This window comes from Podarcis filfolensis (genome assembly GCF_964270895.1).
Source record: "Podarcis filfolensis genome assembly, chromosome: 1".
Classification (NCBI taxonomy): domain Eukaryota; kingdom Metazoa; phylum Chordata; class Lepidosauria; order Squamata; family Lacertidae; genus Podarcis; species Podarcis filfolensis.
The window spans coordinates 30,164,590-30,185,353 of NC_139604.1; the positions used below are offsets into that span (position 1 = coordinate 30,164,590).

General features: G+C 41.3%; 1 protein-coding gene across 8 annotated transcripts in view; it reads right to left on the reverse strand.

Annotated features, from left to right (window-relative positions):
• The window catches only part of SLC4A10 (solute carrier family 4 member 10), a 159,023-nt gene that overhangs the window by 67,755 nt on the left and 70,504 nt on the right, over positions 1 to 20,764 (reverse strand). For all 8 annotated transcript variants that reach the window (XM_083577107.1, XM_083577103.1, XM_083577105.1 and 5 more), the window contains 3 exons: positions 18,233 to 18,379; positions 8,894 to 9,032; positions 3,835 to 3,995 (listed from right to left, as the gene is read on the reverse strand). In XM_083577107.1, the coding sequence (XP_083433233.1) occupies positions 3,835 to 3,995; positions 8,894 to 9,032; positions 18,233 to 18,379 (447 nt within the window). The remainder of the gene's footprint in view (positions 1 to 3,834; positions 3,996 to 8,893; positions 9,033 to 18,232; positions 18,380 to 20,764) is intronic.

Genomic DNA, 20,764 nt, shown 5'->3' on the forward strand with positions numbered 1-20,764 from the left:
TCTACTTGCACTTTAACGTGCTTTCGAACTGCTAGGTTGACAGGAGCAGGGACCGAGCAACGGGAGCTCACCCCGTTGCAGGGATTCGAACCGCCGACCTTCTGATCGGCAAGCCCTAGGCTGTGTGGTTTAACCCACAGCGCCACCCGCATCCACAGAAGTAAATCTGCTGAATTCAGGAGGGCTTGCTCCCAAGTTAATGTGCACAGAATTACAACTTGATAGCACAATTCTCCACATGTCTACTCAGAAGTAAGTCCCACTGAGATCTATGGGCCTTACTCCCAGATAAGTGGGTTTAGGGTTGCGGCTTAGCATCAGTGTAAACTGAGTGACAACAAGCATCTTTAATAAAACAAAATAAAAAGATGTTTGGAACTTGAATGACTGCTCAATGGCACAAATAATCACAAAGGGCACTCTGAACATTAGAAATGTCAGGCAGATAGGACCTACTGAAAACCAACACACAATGCAGAATGTAACCTCAGCTATTTATGAAGCACTATGATGAGCGTATGTTCCTGACACAAATGACTGCTTCTTAATTTTCAGTTGTATTTTGGAAATTTGCATACTACTGTTCAGACAACAGACATTTAAAATGCAAAGGAACCAAGAACATTTATCAAAGTGACAGGAAAATGAATGAAGAAAACAGAGCAGCAAGGATTTTTTTTAAAAAAATAAAAGCAGGATTGAAATATGAGCTCAAATAACCCTCCCTTACCTACTCAAAAGCAAGATCCACTGAGCTCTAATGGATTTAATTCCAGGTAAGTATGTATAAGATTGCAGCCTAAGGCTGCAAAAATCAAATGCATGTTATTTATTATATATAGGAATATGTGTGTTAATACATTTTTATTGTGGTCTACACACCTTTAAAATGATGTTTCTAGAATGTAGAAGGTTTAGCCAAGTTAAGGGAAACAGCAGCATTGTTATTTGACTGATACTGAGTGACAGTTGCCCAGCAGCCATCTAGAGAGGCCAGGACCCTGATATAGTCTGACTCACTCCTGCTGCTGGAAGATCTCTGAACTCAGCGCTAGCAATCATAACACTGAATCCTGAGTTGCATGCAGCAGCTTCCTGAATGCTTAAGCAATTACAGCATGGCTACAAATGATCAGGAGGAACACCTATGCCAGCAGCATCTTTGGAACTACCAAGGAACCAATGTCTCTGCATCCCCTTCAATCTCACCCCGTCAAACGCTGATTATTGAGCTGAATTGCTAAAATATCAAATCGCAGCAAGCGAGACACACAAGAACAGAATCCACAATGCCAAAGCACAGCCTGTACAGAAAAGAGCAGGGAAATGTTTGGGAGGAATTCATTGTTACGCCATGTGGATCCTTCCACCAGAGAAAGCAGTTCCTCCAGCCCACCCACCCCCACTGTTTTTGGTGTTCTCCTGACCACCACCCCCAAATCAATTTCTGGGGAGTGAGGGGTGCAGCAGGGGAGGAGCAGAAGCTTTTCATTGACTCTTGCTCCTTCCTTGGCACCTGCCCTTTTGAGTTCCAGGGCCACATTCACTCATGAGTAACCTTCCAGGGGCCACATAACCATGTTAGAATTCCTGCTCCATGACTGCAGTCATAGGATTGTTGTCTTTCACATGACGGTATATGTTTTGACTCCCCAGAGTGGGAAGTGACGGAGACAGGATGTTTGTGTTACTGTTGTAGCAGGAAACCACCACCCCCCAATCATTCAGTTTGTACAAACTTCACACACACTCACACTCACACATTACATACGCTACACTTCTGTTATAAATTCATAGAAAATCAACCATACATCGGATTTGCACTGTTCCACTTTTATTTTACTCCATGAAGGAAGGACTACAAAATGGGGAAGGTTTGATACAGGCCAGCCATAATCCCTTGAACATCCCAGCACATCCACAGGAGCCCTGCCCAGTTGCTATGCCAACCCTGATGGTCCTAGACAGAAGACAATCAAGATCACAAAGAACTTCCATATGGGAGTGGATTCAGCATGGACTGGAACAAAGGACAATGATCAGATCTTCCCTCAGGGGGCAGAAAACTGCGACTACCTTTTGTCTTCTGAAAATGACTCATGGGGAGGGGGAGGAGGGAACCAGCCAGGTGACAGGACACTCAGGTTACCACCACAACTCCTCTCTCAACCCCTCCTTTCTGTAATGTATGCATGATGTTTCTGGGGGTGGGCTTGACCTAGAGGATGGGAATTTCAAAAGTTTTTATAAGGTCTTGCACACCATTTTTCTGTGTCTTTCCTCTCTCCTGCAAGTGAGGGGAATACCCTGTTGCAACAGTTCAATAAAGGCCAAGCCTACAGGCTGCTGTTTTGCTCCAAGTTATCCTGGTTGGTGTCTTTGTTTTTGTCCAAGGGAGCCCTCGGATTTTTCCAGTAACACTGTGTTCCGTGAAGTGGGACTATTGTCCTTTGTTCTTTTTCTCTTTGCTGTCTGATGCTAGAGAGAGGGAGCCATGTTGCAGTGCTCCGTGTGTGTTTATATGCAAATAAAGTTGATTAGCCAAAATGCTGAGTTGCTGAGGTCTGTTGTGCTTGATGCACAAACTCTGCGGATCCCTAAGTGTGCCAGTGTCAGTTGGCATCGGTCGCTGTGATGTTTGGGCTGAAGAAAGCTTTTGAAGCTCCCGAACGATTGACCAGGAGAGAGAGAACATGCCAGTCAGGCATGTGTCTCTACCAGGGTCCTACTCGAGTGTAGGCTGAGATCCTGACAAACCACTGGTGACCAGGAACAGAGGGGACAGTGGGCAGAGTCACAGATGTGATGTTTACCTTTGCACAGCAGGCTGTATTCCAGCCACACACAAAAAAGCTAGAGGTTCCTACACACACCCCTATTTATATCTCTGCCCAGGCAGGCAAGAGGCATTCTAACAGTTCTAAACAGGCATGCAGAGGGAGGGAGGGGGGCATGTAGCAGGACTGGTGATGGGAGTTTTCTGGGGAGAAGGATAGCCACAGACTGAGAGCATGCCAGGAACACCGGTGCAATGAAGGGACAACTCATTCAGTTGGTTTTCAGCTGGGACTTGGCAGATCATTAGCCTCCTCTAACTAAGCAGCCACAAATCAGATTAAGTCACTGATCACCTATGCTACATTTTCTTCATCATATCATCATCATCAGACTTGCCTAAGGCACTAATTGTGCAATCCTTACTATGTCTACTCCGAAGGAAATCCTACTGGGACTTACTGTAATGTTAATGGGATTTGGGTTGCAGACTAACTCTTCACTATTTCCCCCCTTCACCCATTTTCTCACATTCACACATAAAAACATAATCTATGAGCTACTTGTTTTGAACATTTTGATTTCCTTCCATTATCCCCCAAAAATATTTATTCCTACCAAGTCTTTAGAAATATCTTTACAACACACACACTTGCATTTAACATGATTAACTTTTGGGTCCTACTGAAACTTATACGAGGGGTAGTATTCAGCTACTCTTCTGAATTACAACCTCCACTCTGTTCTTCAAGAAAATGGTATCTTCCCTTTCCACAACAGCTACAGCCCTTCACCTTCCCTTTCCACAACTTGTACATCTCTGTGTCTCAGTGACGATACTGGAAAGACCGACATTAATGCCATGCTAAGTAGAAAACATCAGGGGGAAGAGAAATGCATGTTAGAATTTGGAATTTTATTTATTTGGAATCTGAAATATATTACCACCCCATAGAGAAACACTGCATCTTATGCAGGGCAGTGTGATGGTGTTGTTTTATTTTGGGATGCAGAGAGTATTATACGATCTTTATATTGTTGTGTTAACTGCACACTTACCTGCAATTTCTTCTAAAGAATTTGCTCTCATGTCCAGCAACACAGTGCCATTGAGGATACAACTTCTCAGTTCAAACAAGCTGTGAAGCGATAACGTGGCAACGTATGGTTTACTCCACCTCTCTCCTCCATCTTCAACATCTTCTTCAAATTTCAACCACCTAAGCAAGCAAAAGAGCTTAGTCAGCTCCTTCTGTTTGAGAACTGAAATGTCAGTCATGCAGAAGCAATAGAGAAGAAACACAAATAGTGAGATGATAGATGACAGACAGACAGACAGACAGATAGATTAGATAGATTAGATAAATTAGATAAATTAGATAGATAGATAGATGATAGATAGATAGATAGATAGATAGATAGATAGATAGATAGATAGATAGCAAGCAATTTCACAGCTCCACTCTTTGGGTTGCATCCAACTACGTCCTGTTGTTTCATGGAAACCTCTTTGATTGAATAGGAGGCTTCCACCAATGGAAGCAGGAGGCAATTTTTGCTACTTCCCACTTCAGCCTCCTACACAAAGAAACCCCCAAATCTGCTCCAAGAGGGTTGGAAGACCTTCTATAACAGCATGCAAAGTGGAGACGAAAACGAGGGAGGTGAAAACGGGGATTTTGTGATGATCACTTCCTTCTCAAAAACCTCTGTTGATCCAAGAGCTTTTTCTGAATGGATACAGCCCCACAGCATGGTGTGTGAATAATGCTATGCCATGGTTTCTTAAATTTGATCACTGAAACTCAGTCCCCGTGACTTAACTATTGTCAGTTAACTACAAACAAGCCACACTGTTGTTGCTCCATAGGTAAAGGTAAAGGGACCATTAGGTCCTGACCATTAGGTCCAGTCGTGACCAACTCTGGGGTTGCGGCACTCATCTCGCTTTATTGGCCGAGGGAGCCGGCGTACAGCTTCCAGGTCATGTGGCCAGCATGACCAACCTGCTTCGGGCGAAACAGAGCAACACACGGAAACGCCGTTTACCTTCCCGCCAGAGCGGTACCTATTTATCTACTTGCACTTGATGTGCTTTCGAACTGCTAGGTTGGCAGGAGCAGGAACCGAAAAACGGGAGCTCATCCCGTCGCGGGGATTCGAACTGCCGACCTTCTGATCGGCAAGTCCTAGACTCTGTGGTTTAACCCACAGCGCCACCCACGCACCTTGGTTAATATTAACCATGACCCAGCATTATGTGCAAACCTGGCTTTTTATCTCACCTCTTGGCCCAATCTGATCTATGAGTTTAATAATACTGGATACCTACCATATGGGAAGTTGGTTATGAGAATGACCAAGATGTCATGTTTGAAATGCTTATGTGGGGGAAAGCTTATATAATTGCTAGGCATAGTTTCTTAACGTGGTTTCATATTTCATTCTGCTTGGGACACACACATACAATACCAAATTCTGAACATGTATATTAATAGATGAATGTCATCTTGCCCTGTGAAGGGATAAAAAACATTTGGGTAGCCATCAAGTCATCTGCCCAGTCCTTCTATCCCCAACCCCACACATACAGACATTTCTGGAGTGTCCATGGGACAAGACAACGGAAAAGTGGTTCCCACAAAGATGAGTTAAGTTGGGATCAGGTCAACCCCCTGCCCCAAGCTTGAACCCTGGAGATAACGATCAGCTTCCCTCACTTCAATGCTATCCCTGTGTTTCTATGAAACTAGTGAAAAGGATCCTCTGCTTAAGATCTCCACAATAAAAGGGAAATGGATGGATTCAGAATGAATCTTTGGGTATCCATTTTGGCTGTCAGGAATGCGAATTCAAAGCATCTTCCTGCCTGCTTTATAGGACTGGGAAATCAAAGGGTTGGATATATTGGGGGGGGGGGCAAGCACCTGTTAATTATGACAGAGCAACTTGTTTCTATATTAGGGCAAGTCAAGTATTTAAAAAACGCTGCTTTGTCTTTGATAATAACATGTTGGAAATGTGGGAAGTAGATCAAAGAGGACATCCATGAAAAGTCAAGCGTTCCCCAACAATCTTTGCAGCTTTATAAAACCTCCTTCTTTAATTTAAATCTTTGTTTATAGAACGGATCGATATCTTCCAGCAGTTAATCATCACCGGAGACCAAGCTCCCCATCCTATTTTATTTAGAAAGCTCTTGAAGTTATTATGCGCTGTTCAAAAGTAATTAAGAAAAACACACAGGGAGCTGTCGGGAGGCTTAGCACCTAAAAATCGCAGACGTAGAAGAGAGAAAAAAGAAGGAATTTAGGAAAGAGGGCAAGGAGCCATGAAATATGACACCTGAAGCAAAGACTGAGTGTAGGAACCCAAGTCTTCTTCAAGTTGTCTCTCCCCACTCTACCATGTCATCATTATGAAACAACATATTCTCAGTGTGTTGTATTCAACATGGCACTAAGGCTAATGTTCCATCACCAAGAGGATTCCTCCTTGTACAACAGAACATTTCCCCCCTTTCCTTCCCTTGCTCACCCACTAAATCTGTTCTGGGGGATCCCCCAACACTTTGGGAAAGTTCTGAGGGCAGCATGGAGCAAGAAGGGGAAATTCCTGTTGCACTAGCTGCAATCCTTGCATTCATGCAACTATTTAATATAGTCTTCCATGTTCTTATAAATTTGAAATGCCTGATGACTGATAACGTGCACTGGATGAATACCAGACTGGGTAGCCGAGCTTCAAATCTCTTTATTGGCTATGAAGCCCAAAAGGTAATCCCAAACAAGTTAGTATGCATCAACATTTGTTTCCCAACTAAAATAAGCATATTGTCCTTCCCAGGGCCAACATATTAAGAATATGCTGAGCTTTGCAAATTTAACCAGTAGTGTATTTTTAAAAAATGTATGATTTCCTAACACTCAGCTATATCACTTTTGCAGAGAACTAATCATTATATTCAGCAAAGCAACTGAGTCTTGATCCACTTGTGGAGTAACACGCTCAATATCTTCTGTGTTTACTTTCATTATATCTGTTGACTTCCCAGAGGAACTGAACTCCTACCAGTTCACCCACACTCTCCATCATCCTTCTGAGTAACAGAACAGCCGAGATCTTGGCAAATCTTACACACGCCACTAAAAAGCTACAATAGCAAGAATTGGCTAGAACATTTGGTTGGATCGTTAGTCTTCATTTGATGGGTCGGGGCCCACACCCTGACCTAAGTTGAGTCACACAAGTGGCCTGCATTTTGCTTAGGATTTCCCCCCCTTTTTAAGAACAAACACAGAGACATTTAGAAAGGAAGCAGATGGGTGGAAATGACAGGGTTCCTGTGCCTTTAAAGGCCATCCAGTAGAGAAAACGGCACAAATGAAAACTGCAACAGAGAGAAAAGAGGGACACATAGGATTTAACAAAAAACACCCTGAAAGGTGAACTATGTTGCAGGCCGAGGTTAAAGGTCAGGTAAGGTCAAAGTCTACTGCGTTAAGACTGCATCAGGCAATAGTTATTTATTGACATTGGTGACATCTATGCCCTGCCATTTCTGCAAAGAACTGAGAGGTAGTGTAGGCTGGGCTTTGCTGGATTTACATATAAGCTAAACAAGCTATAGCTTACGGCCCCAATCTCTTGGGGACCCCTAAAAAAATTAAAGGGGGAAAAACTGGATGTACATTTCCAAAATATAAGATAAGTTCAACAATTACTTTGCTAAATTACATATTTTGTTATGTGCAAATGGCTTTAGATACCTATTAGGCCCATACATTACCATATAGCATATATTCAACACAAAAAACAGCAACAATTTGTTGCTGACAAAGGACAGCTGGACATATAAAGGGCCCCAGTACCTTCAGTAGCTTAGGGCCTCATCAAACCTAAATCCAGCCCTGAGGCTGGGAGATTGCAACTTGCCTAAAGGGAGCTTGCAAGCTCCATGGCTGAGCCAAGGCTTCCCACATGTAAGTTCTGCATTGTCCTGGCACTCTGCTATGCAAAATCCATTTACTATCATATGAAATGGTGACCCATTTTCATTCGGAGGAACATGGCATTCCCTAGTAGGGATGAGCCTTCTTAAAAAACATCTGCAATGCCACTCTTGTTAAGCACTACTTGAAATTGTGGCACTGGTTGGATTTGTCTCTGGTCTTCCACAAAACAAAACAAAACATCCATTTCATTGGGAGAGAATATGGCTGTTCATCTTATTTTGGAACTTTAATTAAATATTTGTCTACCTCCTATGAGTGAGGTCCAGGGCAAATCTAACATGAAGTCTGACAGAAATAAAGTTGATTTGAGGTTTTCTTGTCCCTAATAGCTGCATAACTTTCTCCTGAAACATTTATTTATTGCTGTATATTTGTTTCTCCAGTCTTATACTAGGAACCCAGAGCAAGAATTTGGATGCACAACAACCCTTTGAGGTAGGTTAGGCTGAAAAATATGTAAGCAGAACAACATAGTGAGAATGCCTTTATTAAGCTGGGGTAAGGAATGTCTCAGTACCCATTCCCCAGAGTTATCGGTAGATCAATGCCTGCTTTACTAGAACTGTGTTAGATTTAGGATTTACCCCCAAAAGCCTATTATTTCAGGATTAGTGCTGTATAAAGCATTATGCAACGCCTCCTCATTACAGTAAACAGTAACCATTCACTATGTTACATTATCTAATCGGGGAAAAGTAAGTTCAGCGAAAAGACACACAGGCAACATATCTACATCTTGAACTTTGCTATTATGCTGAATCTCAATTTAAACCCAGTTTGCAATCAAACTGACTGCGTTCTGCTTTACTCTGGAGAAGACTCTGAAATAGCTATAACATTTTCAGCAGAGAAATAAAGATCCTAGCTAACTGCATTTATCTTATTTATTTTTGCCCGTGACATTATCTCTCCCCCCCAAAATAAACCAAACAAACCATGATCTAACCTAAAAAAAATGTTGTCGACATCTGGCTCTGAGGAAAGGCATGTGAAGTATCAGTACTCAGTATATATTCAACATGTTTGGCTTAAACCTAATTAACAGGCATTTTGGCCTTCTCTTTGTCCTTGTACATCAAATGCTAAACCAAAAGAGGATTCACCTGGCTGTCTCCCTCCACTCAGCATCTTCTCCTTCACGCCAGCAAAGTTCATCGAGCTCTGTGAATAGGTCGTGAGGGATGTGTTCCTCGTCGTCATCTTCTGTTCCGAGAATAAACTGTACCCGCTGGGAAGGGGTGTCTAGAGGAAAAAAACGAGGGTGGGGATAGGAAGAGACCAGGGAAGTCAAATTGAAGCCAGGAGTATTTCCAAAAAGGCAAAGCCACACTACAGTGATTCCATGGAGCATTACTTACATAAATACCTTTTAAGCAATTAAGCACCAGTGTTATTGGTTACAGCTGCATCCTTTTGTGTTGAACAAGTGAATGAGCAGGGTGTAGTAAGGCTATGCAGCTGTCTGTCATCCATATAATTAACTTCTACAGGCAGGTATTATAGCCTGTAATAAAATAATCACAACTTGGCAACTCAGTCATGCTTTAAATGTGTGCTCTGAAACCAACACGGACCATGTTGTCACCAGTTAAGCTTTCCAGTTTAGCAAACTCCTTCTTAACAACAAATAAACATGTATAAAATTGATCAGACACACACTCCCCTCTGCTTGGTTATATGTCCTAGAGATGTAGTTACTGTTTATTCTCTTGCCCTGCTAAAATGAAGACAAAATATCTGCAACTGAACTGAACGCATTTTTATTCTCGCCTCCATCTACCTCCTCTCTTGGGTTGCCTTTCCTTTTCGATTTTAAACTCCGCTGGGCAGAAGCTTCCTGCGAATCTGAAAAAATTCCCTGCACACTTGGTGACATTAGAAAAATAAACACGTGAAAACTAGTCTGATTGAAATATACTCAGAGTCGAGAGTGGATTTCATGCTCTTTATTCAGCTCATAGTGGTGAGGAGGAATGAAAGTCCCCCCAAAGTATCTGCTTTATATACATTATTTACACAATGGGCTGCATGTGATTGGCTAATTCCGGAATTCTCCTGTAGGCCAATCAGGTTGTGGATTCACTTCCATCTGGAGCTGGATTGGGTGGCTCTTGCAGACCAATCATACTGCTGCATTGTTCTAGGACCAATCAGACCGCTGCATTCTGAATCCTATTGCTCTAGGACCAATCAGACTGCTGCATTTTGGATCCTATTCAACTCAGTACATAACACTGATAAATACGTGTCTTTCTCAACACGACAAGCAGTCATTGGTCTGAATCAGTTTCATTGGTGTAAAACGGTTTGTCTATTTGACTCTGTTAATTTCATCCATTTTCACTGGATGAATGGAAATTCAAAGAAATGAGTTCCAGAGGATAATCCAATCATGAACTTCAGCAAATCTGCTCTTTGAAAGGGCAATAGGACACCTGAAAATTTCAGGCACATTGGACCAACGAGGTCTCCCAATGAAAACAGTCAGAAGCTTGTGGATTTATATATTTGATAAACTGCCTCTACAACACAGACCCCTTTCCCTGATCTGTCTGAAATTTGGCAGGTCTGGTGCCTGGAAGAAGTGGCAGGCCCTCTTAAAATGTAATGACAAGGGGATAAAAATCAGACAGCGGAAGACTGAATGGATTTCCCATGCAAGGGAGTCAAAGAAATAAGCTATTCTAAATCAGTATTGAACAGAATGTATTATAATGAACAAAAAACAAAACGAATTAAACTTTTTAAAAGACAAAGGAATGGGGTAACTACATTATTTTTTCCCCTCCTTTGCATATACCCTGCTGAATATATTTTGCAGAAGACAATGATTAAATAAACCCCTTTTAGTGCTGGTATTTTAAGACACATTTGAAATGTTGCGTTGTATTAGGGAAACATCATGGCTGCATTGTGCATTGGTTATATTTAAAAAAAAACACAATACATTCAAGCAATCATTATACTGCTTCCTGCTTTCACTTATTCAGCTAATGTGAGGGTTTTAAAAATATTGTCATTATACTTTGCATCAAAAAGACAAATCTATTTTATCATCATACTTTACTTTGCATTTCTGGAGAGCACACAAGGATGGCTGATGTTTCTTACAGGTAAGAGAATAACTAGGAATATTTCTTGAGTGCACACAGAAGCCGTGTAGTCATTCAAAGGGGGGCAAAAAGTATGAGCAGGCAGGATTATTCGTGCTAATGTAATGATTTAGCACTGGATTCAGGGAACGCTAACTCCTCAGCTAACCATGAGATGCCTCACTCAGTTCACAGAGTTTGGTGTGCCTACAGGCCGTGTCGAGCTTTCCATATACATTAGGGCAGGACAGGGAGCAAATGGCTAGTCAAGGACATAGAAAACTCATGACAATAATGATAAATTGCTTGATGGACACATTTCCTCTGGGGGGCATGACTGTAAATTCAACTGCAAACAGATAAACCTCATCTGCGGTCAGTGTTGTTCATGAGTAGACAGAAGTCACTGTTTTATTCCATAAATAGAATTCCACGGTACTTCACAAAACTGGACTAAGCATCGGAAATGAATGACTTAAAGAGACTGGGCATGTAAAATGGAGGTCTGAGACCTTTTAATTTTTTTATCCGTCTCCATAGTGTCTACTTCCCATTTTTTCACTGATGCTCCCACAAAATAAGCAGGCCCCCTGCATCAGTTTAAATAAACTTCCAGACAGGTAGCAGTGTTAGTCTTCAGCAAGAACTAAAAACAAAGGCAATGTTGTAGTAAGTGATGGTGGCAATTACAGTGGTACCTCAGGTGACAGACACTTCAGGTTACAAACACTTCAGGTTACAAACTCCGCTAACCCAGAAGTAGTACCTCGGGTTAAGAACTTTACCTCAGGTTGAGAACAGAAATCACGCGCTGGCGGCAGTGGGAGGCCCCATGAGTGAAAGCGTGCTCAAGTTAAGAACAGTTTCGGGTTAAGAACGGATCTCCAGAACAAATTAAGTTCGTAACCTGAGGTACCACTGTATGTTAATGTTTAACTGTATGCAGTACTTTTTTTTCTAAAAAAAAAATGTTTAGGGGTACTCTCATTTTGACTCAAGAAAATCACCATTTTATAGTTCAAATTCAGAAAAATAAATACAGTAAATGGACAAAAGGACAAAGATTCACAAAATGTTTAGGGGTATGCATACCCCTGTGTACCCCCCAGAAAAAAGCACTGACTATATGAAAAACACCCACTGTGACCATCCACAAAGCCGTGTGGGTGTCACAAACTTCCTAGCACAGGGATACCAACTAACTTCTGTAGTGGAGATAAAAAGAGGCCAGAAATGACAGAACCCCTTGAATCATGTTTGAATCAAGAGGACAGTCAAAATTAATGATGAAGACTCACCCCTGATGACCGCCCACATTGAATTGTGCACATTACTCCAAAGGGAGAATGGCAGGAAAGTAAACAAGGAACTGCTTAATATCATGGCCCTTAGCCATGAAGCTTACTGGCTTTGGGCCAGTCACTTTCTCTCAGCCTAAGCTACCTCACAGGGTTGTTGTGAGGACAAAATGGAGAGGGGGGGAGAAGCACCACCTTGGGCTTCTTGGAGAAAAGGTGGGATATAAATATAATAACTTTGTTAATATATTTTTTTCAAAAAATGTTTAAAATCATCTTGAGAAGGCACAAAATTCAGTAGGCAGAGCATGCAAACCCTTATGAATTATTTCCTAGGAAATATGCTTTCTGAATAGAGGAAATTCCATCCTCTCAGAGACACCATGAGATAGCACATCAAACACAGGATATGTAAGAGTCCCACAGTTTATTTTACCTTGAACAGTCATGTCTGTGGTTAAAAAACTTGCAGAATATTTTTGAACAAAAATTTCAATAAAATATGAATATATAATCATGTAAATAAATGACAGTAATATGATAGCATTTGATGTGGTTCTCTCCCTTAATAGAAAAGTAGGGTGCTTGCTATTTAAGTTTAGGAAGTCTATTTTTCTCTCCACTCTCTCAAACATGCAGTTTAATAACTTTTCTGTGCCTGGCATTTACCATATTTTTTGCTCTATAAGATTCACTTTTTCCCTCCTAAAAAGTATGTGTGTGCGTCTTATGGAGCGAATGTAGGCTGCGCAGCTATCCCAGAAGCCAGAACAGCAAGAGGGATTGCTGCTTTCACTGCACAGCGATCCCTCTTGCTGTTCTGGCTTCTGAGATTCAGAATATTTTTTTTTCTTGTTTTCCTCCTCCAAAAACAAGGTGCGTCTTGTGGTCTGGTGCGTCTTATAGAGTGAAAAATATGGTATATGAGGAAGAGAGGCCAGCGGCCAAACAGGTTTTCAAGTTGTCTTCTAAATGCATAACCACCAGCTCTAAAAATCTCAAAAACTGTAATCCACAGGTCTAGATAACTCATACTTTCTCTCTGCCCTCGTAGCATTTGGGGAAATGCCACAATTTCTCAACTGACATCAAAATACGCATTTACCCATAGTGTGCGGCACAATGAATATTTACTTAAATGCATCAGTATGTGCTCAAATCCATCAGCAAATTCATGCATCAGGTAAGCATCCCAATCCAGATCTGGTTGCAATGGAAAAAAGCAACGGCTGTGCGTTTGTTTATTCTCCTAGATGGTGTCTCATCCAATTTGGCCTTGAATCCCACTTGAGTTTTCAAGGGATGATAACATATTTTAATGTGACTATGGAAACAGAATATTTGAAACAGCCTTCCGCCTCCTCCGCCCAGAAGGTACAAGGACAGGTGGATCATTCCAGAACACAGAATGCAGATGACCACAAAGGCCTCTTCACACAAAAACAGCATTACATAAACCTGGCTCATGGTTGCTCCAGCCCTGCCCCACATCTATCTATCCTTCCCCTCTAACTGCAGCCCTCCTACGAATGAAGATCTTTATTTGTGAGAGAGCTGCATAGGATTAATGGTGCACACAGAGAAGGACCTAGAACAGGGTCTTGTTATCTGATAGTGTGTTTATTTAAACTATTTACAATCACCCTTTCTGGACCCACCCAAGGCGGTAGACCACCGTGCAATGCCATATAATATAACATGACGTAACATTCTTAATAAATGCTTTTTAAAATATAAAAACAAAACCCCAGTACGTTAAAATATAAAGCAGCATAAAACCACAAATCTTCTTTGTCACAAATGCACTCTCAACTACATTACAGTCTGAAAAGCTTGAAGTTTTAACCATCACAGACTCAGTCAGCTAAGGTTCTGGGAAAAGCAGAGATGTTTCAGGGCAATTTTGCAGTGTTTGAAAAATGGTGGCTGAGAGCCTACCTTTAAAACCCAGCCAATCACTGCATTCTGCAGGAGAAAGCATCTTCCAGATTTCACCTTATTCTAGAGGTCTATTCCATAACATACAGGGGTCAAACCTTGAGTGTGGTGCCAGCCAAATCTTTGCAACGCCCTCCCCATTACTCATCAGACCAATGTCTCATCTCTATTGCTCTTTCGGTGCCTATTGAAGACTTTCCTCCTTCAACAAGCCTTTTAAGCTGGGACCTTTATCCCAGCCTGTATCTGCACTGGAGATAAATAAATTGTTTTTACATATTAAATTGCTTTTTATATATGGAATTGAGATATTTTATGAGAAGTAATTCATAAATAGAATCCAAATTTTAAAAAATGCTAGCTTTCGATTGTTGCTTTTATCCGATAGCAGTTTTGCGTGTGATTATCATTCTCCTTGCTTTGAGTTTTGTAAGCCACCTTGAAATAACTGATAGAAAGTGGTATATAAATGTTTTAAATAAATAAAATGTGCAGTCATCACAAGGCAGTGGGGAGATCAGCAACTACTCAGAGATCATCTATAGTTTGTTTAAAAATAGGTTGCTCCAAATAATAACATAGTAGCTCTGAGAAAAGTTTGTAAGCCCCTTGTTGACGCTGATTTTCCATATTTTTCTAAACTCCATGACTGCATTTAAACAGTGCAGGTGTTTATCCTCAGAATACAAATGGCCCATTCTAGCTTCCTGATTGGATGAGGGGGATGCGGGGAGCATGCCATGAGCTCATGCCAGGGGCTCATCCATGCCCATGGAACCCAAATCAGGCAAATTATGCTTAGTGCTAACCAGCTATTTATTGTCTTTAAGTGGGTTTTGCAAGCCATGCTTTGGAGACAAGGCCCTGCCCTTCATTCAGCAGTCATAGCAAAATATGGGTATTGCAAAACAAATCAAGAGAGGAATCAATCCCAGAAAAAAAGAAGGAAGGGGTGGAGGGTGGTAGGATGATGGAGCGTACAAGTCCATGAGACATTCCTAATCCTCAAAATCATGCTATGGAGGATTGGAATAGGATGCTCGAAGTTACGGTAGCTAATCTGTGCAAACTAAGCTAATACACACCACCTTTCAGAAAAGAATCATAATATGTTGACAGGTAAATTTATCTGTCATAGATAAAAGTACTACAGTATTGCTAACATCCATGATTCATCTCTAGCCCCGATAGCTCATCGGCAACACTGATGAGTAACGCAACAATCACAACAGATGCTGACAAAGCCTTTCTGGTCTCCATGACCACAAGTTGTCTGTGTGCAAGTTGCAATGCGTGCGTGCACATACCAAATTTAACCTAAAATACAACTGATTTGCTTAGAAACATGATTCAAGCCCAAATCCATCAAGGCATGCCTGCTCCTCATACGTAGCGGTAGACAAGTGCAATTAAAACATTAAAAATAATACTCAGTAGCCAAGCTCCCAAGTGACGTGGATTCGATTATGAAAGGGAAGCTTAACATTAAGTGGCATGAAAGAAGATTAAGTCAAGTTGGGAGTACTAACTAAAGAGCACAGTGTGCTTGATTGTGCCAAAATATCCACACCCCTCTGCTTCCATCAACAAGTGTACCAGAAAACCCAGTGCTTCTTTTATAGAATCTGTGAAAGTACTAACATAGCAAGTACTCCTAGGACATTGAGAGAGCGCTCCGCAAGCTGAGGTGTAAAGGAGTAGAAATCTTCAAGGATTTTGTCTTTATAAAATCAAAATGCCAGGGAACAGTCATGTGCTTTGTGATGTCACCAATCAAATCAACCAGGCCTCTGGCTGATTTGATTGACACTGTATGCCCTTTTAAAATGTGGGGGGTTTGGGGGGGCACTATTGGGTTGTTTTTGTTTTTATTAGATATTTCGTGGTTTTATATTTTGATTTAATTCTGTGAACTGCCCTGAGACCTCCAGGTATAGGGCAGTATATAAATTTCATAAATAATAATATTATTAATAAATTAATAATAATTTATTATGCTTACCAGGAGGTTGAAGGGGGGAGAGGCAAAGTGACAGTGAGATTGGGGTTTCTCGAAAGAGAAAGTTGATGGGGAAATGGTGTCCTTGTGATAGGAAGTTTTAAAGCACTGTGATGCCTAATGACAATTTCTTTTTGCTGAAAACACGGTAATAGAACATGTTTACCTATTACACAGATTAGGTTTGGTTATTTGTTTTTTTAATTGTCTTTAAAAAACACACAGATAAGATACTTTAGAATAACAAAACAAACAATGGATTATCAGCATCTGCTTCTCAGTGATCTGAAACGTGTTTCTCTTCCTACTCTAGCATCTTGGAACAAGCACAATTTGTCCAAAATGGATGCAGCTAAGTCATTTGGTTTCACATGAGTATTCATTCTGTGCGACCCAATCTTAATCCTCTTAATACCGACTGAACTTCTATTTCTGAAGACATTTCTATAATTTCATCCACCTTACATTTTTCTGCAAGAGATTTTAAGGATTTAAAGCATTTTTCTAAAGCCTCAGCCTTCATAGCACCTTCCTTCCACACTTTCAGTGCATATAATTTAAAATCCAATCTAAAGGCATTACAATGACTACTCCACAACCTAAAATTATACTGGCATTTATATTTTTTAAAGAATCTAAAATATTCTTTTCTACTGCAGCATGGTGCAATAAGGCATCCTGCCAGTGTTTTCATTATAGTCTCTCTGCTTATTATGACTTTGAAGTATTTTTGTCTTAGATGCACCTTTTTACATCAGCGCAGTAAGTTATATTATTACTCAAGGAGGAAATAACTTCCCATCAGTGAAGTCCACAAATCTAATGCTCTTATTTTAATGCCATCTTGTGCTGGTTTTTGTTGTTGTTGTTGTTGTTGTTGTTTGAGTGTTTTAATTGCTTGCAACATTATATTGTTTTATTGATAGCTTTGGAAGGTGAAAATCCCAAATCAGAGATAGCCAACATAGCATTCTCCATATGGACTACAAGGCCCAGCCTGCAGGGCCAGTGACCATGGATAATGGGAATTGCAGTCCACAACTTTCAGAGAGCACCACACTTGGCTACCTCTCCCTAAAAGCCGGGGATAGGAATAATGAGACCATTCTAGAAGCATTCATTCCAATGCTCAACTCAGTTCCAGCTCATCAGCAGTTCTGTAGTCAAAACTGGACCACCACACACAACAAGAGGAAGGTACCTCCATTCTTGGGTGAATTTCAAGGTATTCACAAACTTTTTTTTTTTTAAAGGAGAGGACCAGAAGAAAGAAAACCCCCACCAAAGACACCAAGTACAATGGAGTGCATGTATGCCGTACATGCTAAAGTCTTCCTTCTCCCCATGCATTTTAATATGTTTGGAGACCAGGGTTCACATTGACTAAACAGCCATTGCTGAGGCTTCTGGTGCAGGAAGGATGACACAAACAAGGGGAATGAGATATGGTGGGAAGAGGCAAATTAGCAGGTAATAGGGGAGCAGCTGGAAACAGAGGTGGCAAAACAGAATGGCAGAGCAAAAAAGAGAATAGAGGCAAGGGAAAAGGAGAAACTTTAAAGTGGGAGGAAAATCGTGGCGTGAGAAAGAGAAAGCCAGAGACAGGAAGGGGCAACGAAGTTAGGAGATGGAAGTGAGGAGGCACTACTTGAAATGCCCACTGTAATGTGCTGTAATGTTTATTGATTGCTTTGAAAACTTTGGAAGGTGAAAATCCTAAATCAGAGATAGCCAACATAGCATTCTCCATATGGACTACAAGGCCCAGCCTGCAGGGCCAATGACCATGGATAACGGGAATTGCAGTCCACAACTTTTGGAGAGCATCACACTTGGCTACCTTTCCCTAAAAGCCGGGGTTAGGAATAATGAGACCATTCTAGAAGCATTCCTTCCAATGCTCAACTCAGTTCCAGCTCATCAGCAGTTCTGTAGTCAAAACTGGACCACCACACACAAGAGGGAGGTACCTCCACTGTAATGTTCCACTGCGTGGAAAAGAATTTGGAAATTACAGCAGGGCAAGAATGGGGCAGGACATGTCCATTGCGTGCACCATTTACACAAATTGTCTAACGTTGCCTGTTAAATTTTAAAAAGCCAAACAAAGCTTACCAAATGAAGGAGACTCTCTGCCATCTTCTAAACCCGAATCCCGTTCTCTGTCTCTCTTTCTGTGTTTGTGCCCTCGGTGTCTATGGCGTCGATGGCTTTTCCTTCCTCCCAGCGGCACATGAACTCCAATAAACAAAGTTCTGTGACCTAGAGAGCAGAAAACAGGTTGGGTAAGTAGATTTGGAAAAAACAACACAACATATATTTAACGCTGAATCACTGGCCCAATGCCCTATTCTTATGTGGAGGCAGCTCCTTAAAAAATAAGAAGAAGAAAGTGGAGGGAAAGAGATGAAGGGGGAAATCTCTGGTACCCACAGAGCCTGTGTGGTTACAGCAAAGCTTTCCAAACTTTTCATGCTAGTGACAAACTTTTTAGACATGCATCATTTCACGACACAGTAATTCAGTTTTACTAGCAAACTGGATATTAAACTAACCCCTTTCCAGCCCTGGGAGGAGCGTGGGGAGCACACATACACACCTCAGCCAACACACTAATGTGTCACAACACACAATTTGGAAAGCTCTGGGTTAAAGTGTCGGTCTAAGACCAGGGTTCAAATCCCTACTCAGCCATGAAGCTTACTGGGTGAACTTGGGCCAATCACTGCCTCTCAGCCTAACTCAATTCTCAGGACTGTTGTGAGGATTCAATGAGGAGGGGAACCTTGAGCTCATGGAGGGGGGATATAAATGCAATAAATAAATAAAATGAACAATAATAAAATGTGGATACTATGCTGTAAAAATAAACTGAAGGGTTGAAAATGTTTCAGCATAAATAAAATACCTAATGGACTAATGAAGCCGCTGAAATAAATGTGATAAAACGCTAACCCAACTTGCATAGCAGAGCACTATCTTTATTAGGCCCAAGCCTAATTCCAATTTGGTCATATTTTCTTACCAACTCTTTACTGGTTGTGGCATAAGATATGACTGCCTGGATGGACTAATGTCAAAATGGAGGCACAATTCCATTCTGACACCCATGAGAAGGTCAGGGTTTGAGTGTAAAGAGGAGTGACTGGATCACATTAGAGCTTCTTGGGCACAATTGTGCACAACTGTTACGATAATTAGCATCATGGTTCAAAAGTGTTATTAAAAGGTAGCTTCCGTGTAACAATTAGGTAGCACAAAGACTTGTCCAACTGCAGTCTCCAGTTGTATTATCTTCTGGCTATTGGGAACAGCCGCAACATAACAAATAAACATTTGCAGCTTCTCTAGAGTCGGATGTGTCAATCCCGGCACCCCACCCCCTCAAAATATTCAGCTATATGAAGATGAAACCCCATGTGACCTCTAATCTCATGCAGGCTCCAGCAAGGGCAAAACGCAGAGCAGAGAATCATTTGTCATGAAACGTCAAAGAAATTTGGGACTGACAATAATTCTCTGCAGAAGCAGATAGAAACAAGCTACTAGCACGCCATAAAAAAAAAAAAATACCATGCCGGTCTTGTTCTGTTATCCCTGCCTTCCCACCCTATCCTGCTTTACAGTGGCAAGCAAAATGGATTTGGATTATAGTGCTGTGGTTTTTACATCACTTATATACATTTTACATCTTTTCAAATTATGTACTTGGGTCCTCATGGGGTTTTGAAGCAAACTGGAGGAATCAAGATGCACACGACTTCTTTCTTCCATTTCAGCTACTTATTTTTACAGTTTGCAATGGAGAATGGACAAACCAACCGCCCCATCCTCCTTTCCGGTTCCACTACACATAAGACTCGGAATTATAGAGTTGGAAGGGACCACAAGGGTCATCTAGTCCAACTCCCTGCAATTCAGGAATTTTTTTGCCCAATGTGGGGCTCAAAACCCACAACCCTGAGATGAGTGTCTCATGCTCTGCAAACTCAGCCATTCTGCTTGCTCATGGATCGCTTCTTAAGGCCAGTTGCTAAATAGGCTGTAACGCTCACAAAATAGGTTAAGAAATGGTATGTTAAACAGTTAAAGCATCTCAAGCACAGAGAGTGCACAAGAAAAACAAACTGTCCCAAGCCAACCATACCATTAGGCAGAGTAAGGCAGCTGCCTCAGGCATCTGATTTTCAGTGTCGCAAATGAGCAGCCAATTGTTAAAAGTTATTTAATTTATTATTGCTGAATGTTTACTCCCAGAAAGAAGCGGTTCTGGGATTTTCTCCCTCAGTCTTGGGTAGCGTGCACCTTGGCTTGCAGGTGGGGGAAGGTCACAAGCTGCTCTTCCTCCTCAGGTGACAAAATGTATTGGGCGGACACTGCCCAAAGTGTGTTTTTAAAATTAAGGCGCAGAAATGTTAATTTACATATATTGAATTTACATATATTTGTAAATTGAATAATTTACAAATATTTAAATTATTATTATTATTATTATTTATACCCCGCCCACCCATCTGGCTGGGTTTTCCCAGCCACTCTGGGTGGCTTCCAACAAAATATTAAAATACAGTAGTCCGTCAAACATTAAAATGAAAAAATGGGAGCTGTCTTCATTACATTTTCCATGTACCACCAGAAGCAGAAAAG